The 20380-nt window shown below is 40.3% G+C and overlaps 1 protein-coding gene across 2 annotated transcripts in view; it reads right to left on the bottom strand.

Annotated features, from left to right (window-relative positions):
- Window positions 1-8525: 8525 nt before the first annotated feature.
- Window positions 8526-20380, bottom strand: part of MYOZ2 (myozenin 2) — a 28691-nt gene continuing 16836 nt past the window's right edge. For both annotated transcript variants that reach the window (XM_050946658.1, XM_050946659.1), the window contains 3 exons: window positions 20240-20369; window positions 17860-18043; window positions 8526-8969 (listed from right to left, as the gene is read on the bottom strand). In XM_050946658.1, coding sequence (XP_050802615.1) covers window positions 8738-8969; window positions 17860-18043; window positions 20240-20369 — 546 coding nt within the window. In that variant the 3' untranslated portion in view covers window positions 8526-8737. The remainder of the gene's footprint in view (window positions 8970-17859; window positions 18044-20239; window positions 20370-20380) is intronic.

The following is a 20380-nucleotide window of genomic DNA, read 5'->3' as shown; positions in this document are numbered from 1 at the left end:
TCAGTAAATAATGCCTGTGACTCATAGTGAGCTGATTTCTAACTTGATCTCTATCTTTATCCTATCTCATTTTAGTCAATGGGGGTGCGATTCTCAAAGGTACTTAGGTTCCTAACTCCCATTTTTAGGCATCACTGCAATCCACAAAACTGCTTAGATGCCACCTAATCCTGTAGGTGCCTTAACTCGTTTGGTGCCCAAGTTTTTGCAGTAAAAGTTCCCTAGGCACTTATGTGAATGCCTCTGAGAATGCACACTGATGCCACACTCTAGATTTCTGGACACGTGTCTCGTGCCTAAGCCCCAGAGCAATTCACAAACCAAGGAAGACAGGCATTCAGCCACCTGAGTAGTATATGGGGGCCCAGTCAAGCTGGAGTACTCAAGAAGACTACCTACCACATTTGACCCCGCTGGTAAAGTCATACAAAACAGACAGGAATGGGGACAGGAGCAGAACCTTCTTTATCACATCTGACCTAGAATGTGGAAACCTTCCAATTCAAGTTACCCTCCCCTTCACCTGATGAGAAGTGATTTGATGAGGAATCTTCACCTCACAGGTGAGTGCTGTAGTCATTAAGCAATCGAATATTCTGATGTGGGTCTCCCTCAATCTTTCTTATTGAAGTTGTTCCACTTTAATTAAATAATTAAATATCAATTTGGCCAAAGGGTTAGAATGACTCTATAGCCTCATGGTTAGGGCACTCATCTGAGAAGTGGCTGCTCCCTGTTCAAGTACCTTCTCCCTCAGGAGAAGGTGTGACTTGAACATAGGGTCTCCCACAATCTGGGTTAGTACCCTACCCACTAGGCTCAAGCTCAGGATCCTTTCTCCCTGGCTGTTTTGTTTCAGCATCACACATGACTGAATGCCTGTCTTCCCCTGGTTCATGGATCAGCAGCAGAAATAGGCACCTCCTTACAGCGCAGACGTAGGCGTTCATCTCCGTGAGAGCTCTGGGACTTAGAAAACATCCCTCTGGTCAGCATCTTCCATTGGCTAGTTTTGGCAGCCCCCGCCTAGTATGCTGGCTTTGTGGACTGCACTCTAATGTGCCTATCTCTCCCCATTCATGGTATAGGAGTCTAGGCACCTTACTCAGGCTTTGTGGATTCCAGTGTTGTTTCTGTGATTTTTTTTAGATGCCTAAAAGGTAGGTGTTGCAATGATCAGGGTTGCAATCCCCACATCCCTTTGTGGATCCTACCCTGGGAGTTTTGCTGTTGACTTTATATGGGTCAGACTCCCATCCAAAATGTAGAAGTGTCCTTAATACAATGTCCAAATTCCACATTTGGATGCTCATAGTAACACTTAGCTGTGTATGTTTATAATGTACATTCCTCAGTACCCTCATCCAAATGAGGGATGTGGCTGTCTTATGGAGGAGTCCCCAGTTGAAAATTGGACTCCTGCTGTGTATTTCTTATATGAGTTTGGTATAAGAGTCTCTGATGTTAACAGCATTTAATTGACTGACCCACGACACTTTAACACCATGTTTCTCAAACTTTATCAGTGCTGAGTACATTTTAATACAGAAATTATCTTCTGGAGCACCTTCCGTCTCCCTCACAATCATATAATATCTCTGTGGCAACTATAACAACTACAGACATGGAAAGTAATATTAGGAAATAATTTAATGTATTGCAATTGCCTTTCAACAAAATGTAGCCTCTGGAAATAATAAGGAGGAACCAGCACCAAGTGACCATCCAACTCTCTGGGAACCACCAAGAAGTGCTCCACAAGACTGCTTGTGATCTATGGACCACAATTTGAGTAGCTCTGCCTTAACTTATGTAGTATTTCATTTTCCATATACAGCTTTTATTATCCATTTTAGAGGATAGTTTGTTATCTTCGTGTCCCAAGTATGTCTCAGAACACTTTGTACAGGCTACTATGATGTCTCAGAAATGGCAGCAGCTAGTCATGACTGTACAAGAGCTGAGCTGGAAAAAAATTCTTTGGTACCAAGAAATTTCTACACTGGTTCAGACCCATTGTCCATCTAATCCATAGTTCTGTCTCTGACAGTGGCTGGTACTGCTTCAGAGGAAGGTGCAAAAAACACAAAAGTGGACAATTATGGAATATCCTGCCTATTAAGAAAATTTCTTCCTCACCTCTGTTGGTGAATTTGTCCCTGTCATAGCATATTCCTCTTTTTGTTGAATAATTCTGAATAAATCTATCTACCTGAATTTTTGAGGAAGAATCAGGACAGTTTCCATCTTTACTAATGTACTACTCCAGTCCAACTTCCTGTATGGTTAGCCCTAGTCCTTTATTCTCACAGCATTAATTCTGCTCTTGGGAGCATATTGGATGAAATAGTGGCATAAACTTTACTTACAAATATTTATTTGACATACTTTGTGATCTGATAAAAATAAACTACATCCTGGCTCCACTGAAATCAATGGCAAAATTCCTCTTGCCTTCAGTGGGGCCAGGAGTTCAATCCCTCATGTTTTGTTCTATCTTCAGATTAACCAATTAATTTCTGCCTCTGAGATTTGCTAAAAGCAAAATCCTATGAAATGAATTAAAGCACACGTTATTGGAGTTAATATAATGTGAATTTATTTCCAAAAGAGTGAGATATTTGGATTATGAAGAACAGGAGCAATCAAACATATTGACACAATCAGGACCTCTGAGAAGTATATATGTAATTAGAGAACTTTACATCAAAGTACAGGATAAACATGAGAACTTCAGTCTAACATTTCTTTCTAAAGGCAGATACTTGGTAACCTAAGACTGTAATATGGGAGGCACATTCTCATTTCCTAGAACCAGCTATCAAAGACACTCTTTATGCAGCAACGAGAAGAACAAATTGGCTAAAAATCTTGTTGAAACGGGGAGAAAGACCACATGGATTTAAGACTAGCTTTCTTTCCAACACATAGCTGCTGCCATCTCCGACTACACCTCTGTACAAATAACATCATAGTTACAACTGATACCTGCATATCCTCAGCCTTCTATAGGCATTAGAGGCCATGAACCCTGACTTTTCATGACATTTGTTCTGGATAAATAGAAGTACGTTGCATTTATCTTTGAGGACTTTTACTCTATGGAGTTTTTCATCGAAGTACTCCCCCTCCACTTGATTTTGCATACTCTAGTAGGAGGAGACTATCACACAAAATATATTGCATAATTTGAAAAATGGAGGACTTGGTTCTCATTTATACTAAGTCTCCTTTACACACTCTTGCAATGGAAATGTTTACCAGAGTAGTGTAAAGGTGCCCTGTGTAAATGAGAACAAAGCACAGAAAATTTTAGGGACAAGAAACAACCTTCTAGCTCAGTATACATATAAAGGCCTGCTAGCCTTTTCAAAATGTGCCCTTACTTCCTCTACCTTCCTGCATTTTTATCATACTCTACTATCCTCTCCTTTTCTGGAAACAAAAAGTGTCTCATGGACTCATTTGTACTCTGTACTTGCTGGCAAATTATTCTTTAAGGTTGTTTACCTATGCATAAAGCAGCTGTACTTCAGTTCCCCATTTAATCCATTTTGTCAGTCATTTTCCTTAGTTTTAGAGGAATCAATGTTAAAAAAATGTTTCTCTTGACTTTGCCAGTCCCTGGAAACTTTTATTCTGTCACCTCCAGGCCATCTCTTTATCAGTAAGGATAAGCCCAAATCCTTACTCTTGAATCATGAATTAGACTCTTCAGCAATGCCCTTCTCTATGTATCCAAAGACAATAATATATTTCCAGTGGTATTGTAACTGCATGGAGTATCCCAATGGCATCTTGCAAGTGCCTCACAAAGTAAATAGCCAATCCAAAACACATTGAAGTCAATGGAAAGGCCCTAAATTTCCAATCCTGCAAATTGAAGCTCCCTGAGTGGACCTGTACACAGGTGCAGAGTTTTGTTTACTTTAGTGGAACTCTGCACAGTAAAGGTGGATCAAGTGGGTTGTTTTGCACATTTGAGACCTAGCATACTATGATTTGGGGTGGGAGGGGGCTGCTGCGCCGCTGTAATGCTTAGTGAAGAGTCTGCTTATGCCAGTGGAAGAGCTTCTTCCATCAGCATAGTTACTCCAACTCCACGGACGTGGTAGCTATGTCAACAGGAGAAGCCACCGGGAGTTAGGTCAATATACATCACTCAGGGGTGTGGAGTTATACTGACAAAAAATTGTAGTGTAGGCTAATCTGCTAATCCTTTTCCTGATCAAGATGCTGGATTATTCTTTTATTTAGCTCATATTCCCCTGACTTGATCTATGCTCACAGACTAGTTTTTTTGCAATTTCATGCATTGAAATATGTTTGTCATCTGCTGGCCCAATCATTAAACAATTCTGATTGCTTTGAATCTGGCTGTAATCCTCCTCATTATGTACTTTACTTCTAGTCTATTTGTGACACCTGCAGAATTTAGTGTCATTGCCCATATCATTTTATGTATTAACAACAATAAATTTCCTAAAACTGACTCCTGTGCTGGATGGGGTTAAATTTTCAAAAGAGCTAAGGACCAGCCTCTGTTTGTTAGGTGCAATTGACACCTGTACAAGTTGTGTTCACCTTTGTGCCACAAAATCAATTGCAGGTGAGAAATCAGAGGATTTGTGCCCCTAACTACCTGGCTTGAACCCACAATTGAAATGCCTGTGCAATTTTTGCAGGTACAAATTACAACCACAACGTGGAGGGTAGGCTTCAACTCATTTGGAAATGTACCTCCATGACATCTTTCCAGTGTTAAAACTATTCATCCTTGGTTACTCTTTAACTCTCTTAAGCCTTCCAGTCACCCCATTTTACTTCTTATTCTTTGGCCTGGTCTACACTACGTGTTTAAACCAAATTTAGCAGTGTTAAACCGATTTAACCCTGCACCCGTCCACACAACGAAGCCCTTTATATCGATATAAAGGGCTTTTTAAACCGATTTCGGTACTCCTTCCCGACGAGGGGAGTAGTGCTGAAATTGGTATTGCCATGTCGGATTAGGGTTAGTGTGGCAGCAAATTGACGGTATTGGCCTCCGGGCAGTATCCCACAGTGCACCATTGTGACCGCTCTGGAAAGCAATCTGAACTCGGATGCACTGGCCAGGTAGACAGGAAAAGCCCCGCGAACTTTTGAATTGCATTTCCTGTTTGCCCAGCATGGAGCTCTGATCAGCACAGGTGGCGATGCAGTCCCAAATCCAAAAAGAGCTCCAGCATGGACCGTACGGGAGATACTGGATCTGATCGCTGTATGGGGAGACAAATCTGTTCTATCAGAGCTCCGTTACAGAAGACAAAATGCCAAAGCATTTGAAAAAATCTCCAGGCTATGATACTGAGTCCACAGCACAGTGCTGTGTGACAAACGTAACAGAAAGCTGAAGAATCAAATGGACACTCATGGAGGGAGGGAGGGGGTACTGAGGACTCTAGCTATCCCACAGTCCCCGCAGTCTCCAAAAAGCATTTGCATTCTTGGCTGAGCTCCCAATGCCTGAAGGGTCAAAAACATTTTCCCGGGTATTTCAGGGTATATGTCGTCAATTTACACCCTTCCCTCCCCCCGAAAGAAAAGGGGAAAAAAATGTTTCTCACTTTTTTTCAGTGTCACCCTATGTCTACTGCATGCTGCTGGTAGATGGGGTGCTGCAGCGCTGAACACCAGCATCCCCTTCCCGGTGGCAGATGGTACAATATGACTGCTATCCACTGTCATCATCAGCCTGTGAGTGCTCCTGGCTGGCCTCGGTGAGGTCGGCCGGAGGCGCCTGGGTAAAAATGGGAATGACTCCTGGTCATCCCTGGCAGATGGTACAGAATGGCTGGTAACCATCCTCATCATAGCAACTGGAGCCTGAGCTCTATCGGCCCCCTGCTTTCATGTCTAAAGAAAAGATTCTGTACTGCCTGGACTATCATAGCAGCAGGAGGCTGCTCTCCTCTCCCCCGCCACCCTTTAATGTCCTGCCTGGACTATTATAGCAGCTGGAGGCTTCCTCCCCATCATTTTATTTCATTAAAAAGTCAGTGTTTCTTATTCCTGCATTCTTTATTACTTCATCACACAAATGGGGGAATACTGCCACAGTAGCCCAGGAGGGTGGGGGGAGGAGGGAAGCAATGGGTGGGATTGTTGCAGGGACACCCCCTAGAATGGCATGCTGCTCATCATTTCTGTGGGATCTCTGGGGCTCTGACACGGAGCGGCTGTGCTCTCTGGTTCTCTAGTACACTTGCCCCATATTCTAGGCAGGACTGACTATTTTTAGACAAAACATAAAGAAGGGAATGACCCAGGGAGTCATTCTCACTTTTGTCCATGCGCCCCCGGCCGACCTCAGCGAGGCCAACCAGAAGCACCCATGACAGCAGCAGATGGTACAAAACGACTGATAACCGTCATCTCATCACCAATTTACAATGGCAGACTGTGCAATAGGGATGGTAACCATCTCTGCTACCTTGCAAAGGCGAATGAATGTTGCTGTGTAGCACTGCAGTACCGCGTCTCTCAGCAGTATCCAGTACACATACGGTGACAGTGACAAGGCAAAACGGGCTCCATGGTTGCCATGCTATGGCGTCTGCCAGGGTAATTTAGGGAAAAAAGGTGTGAAATGATTGTCTGCTGTTGCTTTCATGGAGGAAGGATTGAGTGATGACATTTACCCAGAATCACCCGCGACACTGTTCTTGCATTGGGATCTCAACCCAGAATTCCAACGGGCGGGGGAGACTGCGGGAACTATGGGATAGCTACAGGATAGCTACTCACAGTGCAACGCTCTGAAAATCGACGCTAGCCTCGGTACAAGGATGCACACCACGGAATTAATGTGCTTAGTGTGGCCGCATGCACTCGACTTTATGCAGTCTGTTTTACAAAACCGGTTTATGTAAAATCGGAATAATCCCGTAGTGTAGACATACCCTATGACTCTTTACCTCAGTCACATCTGATCCTCACTGAATCACTCACTTTTGTAGATAAACCCATTGTGGAACAACACCATCAGTTAGAGAAATGCCTTTGAAAAAGTTGTGTCTTGATGCATTTCATTTATCTAGCCATTGCTACATCATATAGGCTATGGCTACACTATAGCTTAAGTCAACATAAGGTATGTTGCTCAGGGGTGTGTATTAGTCACCCTGGAGCGACATAACTGACTTAAGTGCTGGTGTGGACAGTGCTATGTTGGTGGGAGAGCATCTCTGCTTGCAGGGACTAGGATAATTAAGCTGATGGGAGAGCTCTTTCCTGTTGGCTTAGAGTGGCAGCATCAGAGCAGCTGTGCTGCTGTAAACTCTCTATTGTAGCCATCGCTATAGGATGGGGTTTAATTGTGATCTGAAGTTTGGGGTTGCATGTACTTGTGAATCTTGTAAACTTTATACACATCCGCTCATTTCACAAGAAAAACAGGCATATGAACGTGTATATTTGTGATCAGAAAGTTAACGTGAGTCACATGCATCATGAGCCCCTTAAGATTCAGTACACATTAAAAGAGAGTTTTTACAGACAAAATTCACAACCTATTCCCCAAAACTGACATTCTTCATTCAAAATGTAATGTTACCATATTGTGTATTTAAAAATATAACATGAAATGTTTATCCTTCCCAAACAAAAAAGATTAATGAAAACTGAGTTATTAAATTGATGTTTTGCCTCTTATTAAAAATAAAGTTCTAATCTGAAAAAAGACATTAAAAATGGCAGCTTTTTATTTAGTTTATCTGCTTTGTGTGTTTATCTGAATCATATCAGCTTCTGTTCAGCCCAATACTTCGTTTTCCTAATACACCAGGGCTTACTACTGTACAACATGCAAGAAAATTCTTACACACTGTAGTAAACCCGAATCTTACTCTGTAACCTGGACAGAAAACAAAAAACACTCATGCAAATATATATTATGGCTATGGAAGGGCTAGTGAAGGATTTCTCAAGCAGGATATTCATTTGATATAAAGACCTAGCTCATTTTATTAGTACTCGTTTGGCATCAGTACTTCACTCATTCATGACTTTGCAGTTGTGCATAACAGAACCACCTCAAACTCATGTACGTACAACCTTTGTACCTCACCATATCATTCTGTAGTCTCTCTTTCTTATAACTATATCTACTATATACTTTCTACTCATGTCTAGCTGAACTTACTGTTGGTGGTGATACAAGAGTCAGCAAAAATGTAAGTGATAAACCTGTTCTCACTGAAGAGCTTTAACCTCATAGGGAGCAAGATTGGAGCCCAAGCTTCATTTCCAAATCCCAGAATAAGCAGGCAGCACTGACAGTATATTGATCAAATCTGATATGGTATTGAGAGGATCTGCTAGGACCAGAATAGACATGGAATGCCATGATGTCAGAGTCATTTTTTCCGTATCACAACTGCTCTTAATGTGGCAATGCAAAGGTCTGAAACAACATTAAGTTTTCATTAAAGAATAAAAGTGAAAAAAATAAAATATATAGACAGACAAAAGTAAAAAATGTGTCAATGAATGGTTGCCAAATTATTTTATTTATATTAGGTCTCTAGATGAAATTAAACTCATGAAAAGGGATACTATATTGGAAGTTATTAGACTCCAGCTACCAAGAGAAGTTGTTGCAAGGAGCATCTATTAAAAGTCAAAATAGTTACACGCTGATTTTTATAGTCAGCTTTTAGCATTTTGTATCAAATATAAAACGACAGCTTCCTTTTCACAGGTCATCCGTTTCTGGAACAGTGTTGGAATCCGAAGGCTGGATGAACACTATGGGAATATTCTCTGATGTCCATCCCTTAGGAGTCCTGTTGAAGGACCTCCTGGTAGAAAGAGGATTAGCGAGGATCATGAACCTGGGATCATTTAGCAGCAGTAGATTAAAATCTGGTACCTTGAATTTAACCAGCTTTGATGCTCTCTCAAAACCACCAAATGGAGTGGCAACTCTGTAAAGGTGGTGGGGAAAAACAAAAGTGAAATGTGATTTTAACAATACCCATTTTTCTTTTGCCCCAAGAGCCGAAAAAGAATAATCTGTTTTTTTTATTTGATTTGGTATGACATTTTTTCAATACAGTAATATGATTCCTAGCTTTCTGAGATCTCTTGGAAAACTTTTGGAAAAGCAATATGTTGATTATTTTTCTGGCAGATTCTCTTCAATGCCCCTCTTTTGTTCCTATACAATTTTTCTTTACATACATGTTTATTCTCAGCCTTTCTCTTAGTCATAGTTACCCAATATTTGGATGGAAAAATGATTGAACAATAAGTTGTAACAAAGTGAGTGCCTGATGATTGATGATTTAGTCACTGAAGGTATTTTGCAAATGATACGTCTGCTATACATACGCTCCAGCCTCTTCCCCTCCTATTTTGAGAGTCAGAACATATTGTCTTCTAGACATATTAAGGACCAGGTTCTACTGTCTTATGTACATTACAGACCTCAAGAAGGTGAATTAAAGCAGTAAGAGCCTGATTCTGATCTTACACTGCTATAAATCAGAAGTAATGAAGTTGAAGTCAGTGGATTAACAGTGTATGACCCTATCTACTCACAAGTGTTGTGTTGGTTTAACTAAATTGGTTTAGAAACTGGCTAGTTAAATTGGTGAAAAACAATGTTGCAATTGAAACCTTCTCTCTGAAGAAGACTTTGTGCCTCAAGAGCCCTTCCTGGGTTTCTTTCGGTAGAGGCTTGCAGAAACCCAGGCTTAATCTAGCTCATTATCTGCTGCCAGTATTTTTAATGTTATTTAAAGGTAAATGTTCCTGAGATGATTAGCTTGATAAATCAAAAGATAAGAAACACTTAGCAAGCATAGATGGTTAAATAAATTTGCAAATATTTTAAAACAACATTTCCTCATACAATTTGTGATTCTTTTGTACTTGCAGACTCCTGGGCTGAGAGTTTTCCCTTAGCTGTTCCAGAACCAGGGCTGGCTCTGGTGTTTTTGCCGTCCCAGCGGCAAAAAAACCCAACCAAACAAAAAAAAGCCATAATTGGCAGCAGCTCTACCGCCGCTGCTTCATTCTTTGGTAGCAATTCGATATCAGGTCCTCCCCTCCGAGAGGGACTGAGGGACCCGCCACCAAATTGCAGCCAAAGAGCCAGACGTGCAGCCCCTTTCCATTGGCCGCCTCAGGCACCTACTTGCTGGACTGGTACCTGGAGCCAGCCCTGTCCAGAACCGCATGTGTAAACAAACCTAACCAAATGGAAATAAATTGCACCAAATGTGGCCATACCTGTTAGTCAATCAAATAGTTTTCCTGGAATATATCTAGATTATAGCCAGTAAAGAAGTAATTATGATTTGTTAACTGGACCTTGATTCTTGGTTGCCACAAAACCACATAAGTAGTGGCACACCCAAGTGAATTCCAGCTGAAAACTGAGAGCTCTCAGTTGACCCACTTGTTTTTCTGGGTTTGATACAGAGTAATGGATCCATTGGTCTAGAGTTCCTGGGGCTACTGGTCCTCCAGTGCAGACCAAAACAAATAACTGAACACTAGCAGAAAACAAATGAGAACAATTGAAGATTTTACTGGAATGTTAGCAGGTTATACATGGTAAAACAATACCCACTGCCAGATAAGCAAACCCTAAGATTCCACAAAAAAATCAAAGGCAAGTATCTACTATAGACTAGACTACTCTATGTGGTGCATAGAGATTGCTCACTGAAATTTTGTGATTAGGTACATAGAATTATGGAATCATAGAACTGGAAGGGACCTCGAGAGGGCATCTAGTCCTGCACTCAAGGAAGGACTAAATATTATCTAGACCATTCCTGACACGCTTGTCTAACATGCTTTTAAAAATCTCCAATGATGGAGATTCCACAACCTCTCTAGACAATTTATTCCAGTGCTTAACCACTCTGACAGGAAGTTTTTTCTAATGTCCAGCCTAAACCTCCCTTGCTGCAATTTAAGCCCATTTCTTCTTGTCCTATCCTCAGAGGTTAAGAAGAACAATTTTTCTTCTTCCTCCTTATAGTAACCTTTTACATACTTGAAAACTGTTATCATGTCCTCTCTCAGTCTTCTCTTTTCAAGACTAACAAACCCAATTTTTTCAATCTTGCCTCACAAGTCATGTTTTCTAGACCTTTAATCATTTTTGTTGCTCTTCTCTGGACTTCTTCCAATTTGTCCACATCCTTACTGAAATGTAGTGCCCAGAACTGGACACAATACTCCAGTTGAGGCCTAATCAGCATGGAGTAGAGTGGAAGAATTACTTCTCGGGTCTTGCTTACAACACTACTGCTAATACATCCCAGAAGGATGTTCACTTTTTTTGCAACAACATTACACTGTTGACTCATAATTAGCTTGTGGTCCACTATGACCCCCTGATCCCTTTCCGCAGTATTCCTTCCTAGGCAGTCATTTCCCATTTTATATGTGTGCAACTGATTGTTCGTTCCTTAAAGCGGTAATTTGCATTTGTCCGTATTGAATTTCATCCTCTTTACTTCAGATCATTTCTCCAGTTTGGCCTGTTCATTTTGAATTTTAATCCTATCTTCCAAAGCACTTACAACCCCTCCCAGCTTGGTATCATCCGCAAAATTCATAAATGTACTTTGTTTGCCATTATCTAAATAATTGATGAAGATATTGAACAGAACCGAACCCAGAACTGATCCCTGCGGGACCCCACTCGTTATACCCTTCCAGCATGACTGTGAACCACTGATAATTAGTCTCTGGGAACAGTTTTCCAACCGGTTTTGCACCCACCTTATAGTAGCTCCATTGAGGTTACATTTCCCTAGTTTGTTTATGATAGGGTCAAGTGAGACAGTATCAAAAGCTTTACTAAAGTCAAGATATATCACATCTACTGCTTTCCCCCTATCCACCACAAGGCTTGTTACCCTGTCAAAGAAAGTTATCAAGTTGGTTTGACGTGAGTTGTTTCTGAGAAATCCATGCTGACTGTTACTTATCACCTTATTATCTTCTAGATATTTGCAAATTGATTGCTTAATTATTTGCTCCATTATCTTTCCGGGTACAGAAGTTAAGCTGACTGGTCTGTAATTCCCTGGGTTGTCCTTATTTCCCTTTTTATAGATTGGCACTATATTTGCCCTTTTCCAGTCTTCTGGAATATAAGAAACTTGTAGGACTCTAATAGTATAATTCCTTCATTCACCCTCCTTCTTCCAAGGGAAATAAAATCCTCAATACTCTTGCATTGCAAGTTTGTCCTACAAAGCCACGTACTGCTAGAGATCACTAAAGATTCCATAGCATTTTTTTCGATAAGCATCCCTGGTGTTCTGTCCACATTCCAACTCAGGTTGGCAGAATGCAAATACTTATGTTTCCACTTGCAGTTTCAACTGGCTAAACTATTCTCAGAAATTATCAGAAGTTCTGATATTCTAGGATGCATTTCATCAGGCCCTGGTGAACTGAACACATCTGATTTGTCCAAGTAATTTTTAACTTGTTCTTTCCCTATTTTAGCCTTTTCTGATTCTGTCTCATTTCCACATCATCCCAAGAAGAGCCAACTATGGTTTCAAAAATTGATCCTGGCAAGGTGATAAATGCCTTGTGAAAGGTTCTGATCACACACACTCCATGGGAATGGAGGATGGTTTTGGATAAGGCTCCAAAATGACATCTTTTGATACATAAAGGGCCAAATTTTGTAGCAGCAGCCACTCTTCACACACAGTGACTGTCTAAGCAAGCCTGGAAATTTTGTTCCAGGTTACACATGACAAATTCTATACTGTACCTTACTGATTAAAAATAATTACTTTATAATCAGCACAGAGTGAGTGTAGTGACCTACATGTTATTGGAAAATAACGATCATTTTAATTGCTGCTCTAATTAAAATGTATATTCTCCTGGTAGTGTTCATGTAATCTTTAATGTTTATGGATTTATAAGTTAACAAAATTATAATCAATGTTAATTTTGTGTTTGTGCTTTGATATTATTATTATAGTATTTTATATTATGAAATAATTGCTTCCCTTTATAATTCTGTCTATATGTAGAGCACATAGTTATAGATAACACATTCAAATTTGTGTGTTTTATGAAAATTCACTAAATATCTTTTGAACTTACAAAAAATGAATAACTGCTATACTAAAGCTGGCCTCACTGGATTATTCATTTACACATACCTGTGTGCTATGCAGACATACATGATGATCTGCATGAAAGAGAGTGCAGTAATCAGCTAATAAAAGTTAATTTGTCCTTCATGGCATCAGTACATTTTCCTGTGAGCAATAACTTGTATGATGACAAGGTGCTGTAATACCCTGCACTGTTTGGAAATTAAGCAAATAATCTGAGTTCTGATTCATTGTCTGTAGCCCAAAACTAGTGTCTAAAAAATTCCAAATAGCCATTGCACAATATAGGAGAAAAAATGATGGTCTCAGGCAGTGGCAGCAGGAAGTCTAGGGAGTGGTTTAATATTCACTTTGCATATTCCTAAAATGTTGATGCGTGATTTAAAAATATCATGGCACACAGATGTGTTTTTTTAGCCCCTGCTCTGTATGTGCACATTATTTTTTTCCTCATTTTTAAAATCATTATTAAATTGTCCCTATAAAGGAGAGAATGTTTATCTGAAATTTTTGAAGGTTAACAGATTGAGAGAGAAAGTTGTTAACTATGCTGGTTTAGCTGCTATAGTTATATAATAAAATAATAAAGAAGATTTTTCATTTGCCCAGAGTTCTCTAAAAATGTGAATAACATTTCCTAAACATTCTGCTTAGAGCTGTGCAGTGGAGACCTGCCCCTGACACACCCACACACTCTGGAGCAAGTAGGACTAGGTGATGTCCCCTCACCCACCAGGATGCCTTGGGGAAAAACTGCAGAAAGGACTGGAACCATACAGAGACACCATTGGGTAGGACCATCTGAAGAAGCAGCCAAAGCAGGAACCTTTGGACATTCTAAAGACTTTTCTACAGTTTCCACTGGACTTTTTATTGCATGTGCTGATTGGCTGTTTGTTCCAACCCTCTCCTTCCCTTCCCTCACAGTCTCTTCACCTCAGCTTCATTCCCTCTTCACTTCTGCTTCCAGTCCCTGTGCCCCTTCCCCTCACCTCATTCTCTTCAATGTCCCCCCTCCCTTTACTTTACTTTTAGTTTAACTGTTTCCCTCCTAACTAAACCCAGTCATAAAAAATGAATAAATCATGGCATTAACGGTACGTTTGCTGCTGTCTGCTTGTGTGTTATACACTCTCCCCCTGTCCTATGTCTTTCTTGTCTATTTAGACATGCTCTTTAGGAGACAGACTGCCTGCTAGACTGGGCTAAGACAGTGCCTGCCTCCTGCAAGTTGAGGGCACTCAACACTTGGCAGGAGACACTTCACATTTTGCAGGATCAGATCCAGGGTTTGTAAATCAGTAAAGCAAAGCACTAGCCAGATGGACTGGATTCCTTAGTGTTTTGGAAGCAATAGTTTGGGAAGGGAGAGGCCTGAGCAAGGACTGATCTAGTTGGAGAGGAAGAACCAGCCAAACCTGCTTATTGTCAGATGCAGGCATGCTGCAGTGCTTTATTTGTCACTTATAATTCTATTTTTGACATTTTTCCCCACTGGAAAGAGAGTGGAAAGAAGGGGTTAAGTTAATTTCCTATTATAAACTAATTAGCAAAAATAATTCACACTGGCTTTTCCATACCTATTCTCAGATAGATTCTTCCAGGCTGACATTCTTACCTTTGTGCCAGTTAATTCTCCTTGTGTCCTCTGGGAGACTTATCTCTAAAGGAAAGCAAGTGGTTTTGCCATTTCCTACAGAATGTCCATTAGAGTAGGGCACCTCTAATTTTCACCAGGAGCTCCACAGGTTCCTTGCCAGCAGAGTCTGCTCAAGGTATCCTCTGAGCCTGTGTGTTCTGGTCACCCTGACCATGCGCTCTACTCCATACCACATATATTTTAGACTGCATTGGTTATCTATAAGTCCTTAGCAGGGAGGCGACTTCAGCTGCTTTTTGCTACCACAGCCTCCTCGTTGGTGGACTTACCATTGCTGCCAGGCTCCTGTTGTGTAAACCCAACCCCAGATCAGACCATTAGCTGTATTAATTCCTGAGATCTGATCCTGCTGGGAGTCAGTTGTTAAACTCTCATTGACATGTGGTCAAGATTCGGCCCTGTATTGCAGGAAGGAGCAAATGATACATTTCCACACAAAAAGTTCTGAATCCTTTTCTAGCTTCCATACACTTCTAAAACAATCCTGATTTAAAGTAATCTTTGTCTGAGTCTTATTCAACAAATCTAACTCATTTCTTCAGGAAAAACTCCTAATGAAGTCCCATTGATTTCATTAGTAGTGATGCTTGAGCAAGCACATCTGAAAGGATCCTAAATTTGGTCTCTAAAATGAAAGAATGTCATTTTAACAAATATAGCTGAATGTACTAAGAACAATCTGAACACTACGTTTGGAGTTCCATGCCAGGCATGCCATCAATCCCACTTCTTCTCTCCTTCTGCTGATTAATGGTGAATGTACCTGTGCGTTGCACTGTACTTGGAATTACCAAGTCCTGAAAGTGATTCTTCCTGGAGTGACACAGTGGAACTGGAAACCCTGACTGATACTAGCTAACACAGTGATGTCATTATGATATCACAACTCATCTGTTCAATATTTTATCAATTGCATGTTTCCAGGATTGTAATTAAAGAAACCAATTAGCTAGACACTTTCTGCATTAATAGTGAGTAGAGATCATAAATATAAAGGTACTGTACACATCAAACAGCAAATCTAGGCCTGGCATAATTTGGTTCTTTCTTCCAGATGGGGCAGGGTATGTTTTTATTTAAAATATGAAGGATTACATCATTCTGCCTTGTATTTTAAATTTACCAGTTCCATTTTTAAAACTTTCTGGATCAAAATAAGACCAAAACCTGAATTTCAGTAGCAGGTTTCAATTTGTTATAACAGTTAATAGGGATGATATTGACCCTTCCCATGCACAAAAGAGAAATATGTACCCCTAAAAGATGCAGTTACACCATGTCATCCTCATGGAAAAACAAGACTGGTAGCAATGAGAAATGGGCAGTGGACAAAACCTAATCTCCCTGAGGAGGCTGAAAATCTACAGAAGACACCACTAGGTATCAGCCAGACCTCAGATCACATGTGTATAGCAATTCTGCTTCAGTGCAGCCCCTGGTTCTTCCCTTTCCCAGCAATGGCAGCATGTGTCTGACTCAGTTGCTGTCTGTAAGTGTCTGTCAGGTTTTCTGTAGTGCTAGTAACCATAGTAGCTAAACTGTGCTGCTATTGTTCCCATGGTGGCAGTTGTGGTCACATGAGCTCTGCAGTCAGTATCTGTTGTGTCATTTTCTCAGGGGAACATGGCACATTGTTTCCCAGCTCTTCCTTCAGGTCAATAGCTACAACTACTTGTTCATCTGGTGATGCACATAATTGTTGTGAAGCAGATTTAGGGGAGGCTATGCAGTGCCAGGATGTGATAGCTGTATTTCCCCTCCTCACCCTCATAATTTAGGTGCAGCTGCGTATCTCCATGCTCGTGAATGGTCTTGACAATTTCCTACAGATTTACATTCCCATTAGCTCTCATTTTCTGTGGAAGTAGATTGCCACACAGCTGGGTTTGTTTGTTTGTTTTTATTTTTTGGGCCAGTTTCTTGGTTTGGCTTAGTCAGTGGGAGCTAAACAGGAGCCATTTAAAAAAAACAGTTTGTGACTTTAATAAAAGAAGATATTGTGCACAATATGAATAAAAGTGGGAGGCACAGTCTAGATGTTTTTTAAAGCTCCCAAAAATAGTTCCAAGTTCCAACCAATGTCAACATAACAAGAGGTTCCAATGAAAACCACAGTATGCCAGCTACTGTGTAAATAACTTCTCATTCAGCTCCCTGCTGGCTCCACACTCAGTAGATTGTTTTTGGTGCCTAGTTTTTATTTTTGTGACCCTATTTTGCAGATTTAAAACTGGAATCTCTTAGTTTAAGATATTACCAGAGATTGCGATAGCCTGTTAAACATAATGGAAGGTCTGATGTTTCAGGTGATTGACCAGCTGCTGTGAGGGCTGAATGTTCTCAGCTTCTCCAGGCTTTTAAGGGCAGCAGGTGAGAGTTGAGGGCACTCAGCTCTTTGCTGGATCAGACCCTAAAACACAAATCTGTTGATTGTCGATTGTAACATAAAGAAACAAAAATTGATGGTTCCTATTATAGTGCTTATGAACCAAACTCTAACTAGATCTCTTCTTTGCACAGTGCTCACTTGGGGCCTGATCCAGTGCCCATTGAAGTCATTGGAAAGATCTAATAAGCTTTGGATCATGCCCTTGCTGTGTCCTATTTATTCCATCAAGTCAGGTGCACTGGAACAATTTGTATAGTAGGGGTATTGAAAGCCACTGAACCAAACTGTAAACTCTGTATATGATGGAAATCACTTCAAGCCAGGGGGTGCAGTAACACCCCCAGCATCCCTAGTTCTAGCACCTATGCATCAAATTCCTCATTTCATTGGATATTGTGTTCTTCTCTTACTTTTCCTTATTTATTTAATTATTTCTTAGTCTTTTACTATGACCTTCCTCTTGTGATGTTTATGCTAGAGCTTATTTTGGAATCTATTCTTTAGATTTAGACTTCTTGTGCTTTCCCCTTTGAAGTCTTTGCTGTGTGTGCGTGCACACATGAACCAGTTTCTTTCCAAAGAGTTTGGTAAAAAAAATTCCACTTCGCATATGTATTTCTACCATCCTGTAAAATTTGTCTTCCTTCCTAAATTACCTGTTAAAGCTCCTGTAGTCAGGCAGCTCTGGCTTTGCTTCAGGCTTAAACAGTCTAGGGTATAAAGCCTCCAACAGCTCTGGGTCATTGCTGATGGCTTCTATCCAGGGAGACTGATAATATTTTGGCACAGAAGTAGTGTTGAACCTCTCAGGAGGAATTTCCTTTAGTGGTCCAGAATATCCTTCATGGAAATAAATGAAGGATAAATAATTATAATCAGGCATTGCATTTTATAGCACTTTTCACCCAAGTATCTAAAGGGGCAATTACACATATTAATTAATACTCACTCCAGTCCTATGTAGTAGATAATTATTATATACCCATTTTATAGAAGGGTAAGCTGAATAACAGAGAGGGTTAATTTAAGTGTCCAAGACTACATAGAAGTAGGAAGCACACATAGGGGATTTGTACCACTTCAGTTAAACCAGTGCAAAGAGCTTTGTAGATGCTCTTATTTAGGTTTAAGGGTGGTTTATTTTGGTTTATCTTAAACCTGTTTCTTATTGATTTAAGCTGGTTTAAACCAAAGTACCAGTATCCACATAGCCTCTTGCACTGGCTTACCTAAAGGAGTTTAAAATCAAAACTTTAGTTAAAATAATTCAATTCTGCCTGTAGACTAGTCTTTGGGTGGGCTTTTTAAAAGCACTAAAAGGAGTTAGGAGCACAAGTCCAATTGCCTTTCAGTGGGACTTGTGCTCCTAATCCCTTAAGCACTTTTGAAAAACCATCCTGTATCCCTGGTTCTCCATTGTCTTGTACCACGCAAACAAGTGAAGAATCAGACCCATTCTTAACCTCACCAGTGAGAGAGACATTCTTACATCCTTACTCCTGTTGATCAGTACTTTACTACACAAGTAGTTCCATTGACTTTAGTGGGATTACTTCCATAACTAGGTGCTACACAACAGGTGGAAGGGTGGCAGAATCTAGCCTAAGTATATACCGTAGTTGAGAGAATTAAAAACGGGAAGGGGTTGTCCTAAGATCTGAGCCAAAATTATTTGTTGGAAGAAGAGGGAAAATTATTCCTAACTTTTTACCTCACTAGGTTTCTAATTCTCTAAATTAACTCTATTTCTCCATTTCAGCATAAAAAACACTGTTTTGTTTCCAAATCAGAAAAAATCAGAGTTCAGACAAATATTTTCTGCAGACAATGAGCTCAAAGATCACACCTCAACTTTGGAAACAGAGATTGCACCGTTCACATTGTATTGGGCTTATGGATACACAGTGTACTAAAGCTCTTCGTACTTTTAGCAATCACTGATAGAGTGGCATTGATCCAGTTCACACTGGCTAGAAAAAGTCTACACAAAACATGCATGCCCTGAATAATGTTGAACAAAGAATGACTTTGTAAAAACCTCTGTCTGCTTATGGATAATTCAGAACCAGGAAAAAGAGCTATATTCACTGCACAAATTATTTGTCACCAATTATTTGGCCAGCTCTAATCTTTAGGCTTCTATGTAGCTCAGGGCTTTAAATAAAGAAGATAGGATCCTTGCAACCAAGGTCTTTAAAATAGAAAAATATCTCTGCAGCCAGAGAGACAAATTCTCCTCTCAGCTATTCCCACATAAAGGGCTCAGTCAGAACCTGCAGTGACTTCAGAGTCACATTTAGAAGCTGTAATAAAATTAGTGATGCTGAAGCTCAGATGGCTGAAAATTTTGGTGCAGATAGACAATTAAGATTGGTAGGATCAGATCAATGGGGTTATGCAGATTTAGGGTCTGATGATCTGGCCCTAGATATTTATTCAAACTTATCAAATATACTTTGGCCTAAATATGTCCTGGGATTTCTAGTGTTTCATGGCATTAATTAGCTCATAGATATCATGAGAATAGCCTCTCTCAATGTATCTATGTATTGCCACTTGTGTGTGAAACTAGACAATACAGGTATGTGAAGATTTTTATAAACCACACTGAAGCAAGTTAAAGCAGCAAAGAATCCTGTGGCACCTTATAGACTAACAGACGTTTTGGAGCATGAGCTTTCGTGGGTGAATACCCACTTCCTCAGATGCATGCATCTGAGGAAGTGGGTATTCACCCACGAAAGCTCATGCTCCAAAACGTCTGTTAGTCTATAAGGTGCCACAGGATTCTTTGCTGCTTTTAGAGATCCAGACTAACACGGCTACCCCTCTGATACTTGAAGCAAGTAACTACTCTGATTTGCATTTCAAATGAAGATTCATATAAATACCTTACAGTACTTCTGACCTCATTTGAATCAATTTGCTGATCCCTAATAAATATCCCATTAATGATCATGTAAAAAAATGCTCTGCTGTTTTCTGTGCTGTGAAATAGCTGAGTACTCAGTACATGCACAAATTACAATAGTTTACCTGGTGCAATGTTTTCAGGATTTGGAGGGCTCCGTGGGTCAGGTGTATTAGGAGGTGTCATTGGTGCATGCTGTTGGCCAGCTTCGGCATTGCTAATTTCCATTTTAACACTCTGCAGAGGTTCACTAAGCTGCATTAGAA

The sequence above is a fragment of the Gopherus flavomarginatus genome, chromosome 3 (genome assembly GCF_025201925.1).
Source record: "Gopherus flavomarginatus isolate rGopFla2 chromosome 3, rGopFla2.mat.asm, whole genome shotgun sequence".
Taxonomy (NCBI): Eukaryota; Metazoa; Chordata; order Testudines; family Testudinidae; genus Gopherus; species Gopherus flavomarginatus.
The sequence above is the reverse complement of the archived record's forward strand: the minus strand, read 5'-3'. Positions and strand labels throughout refer to the sequence as shown.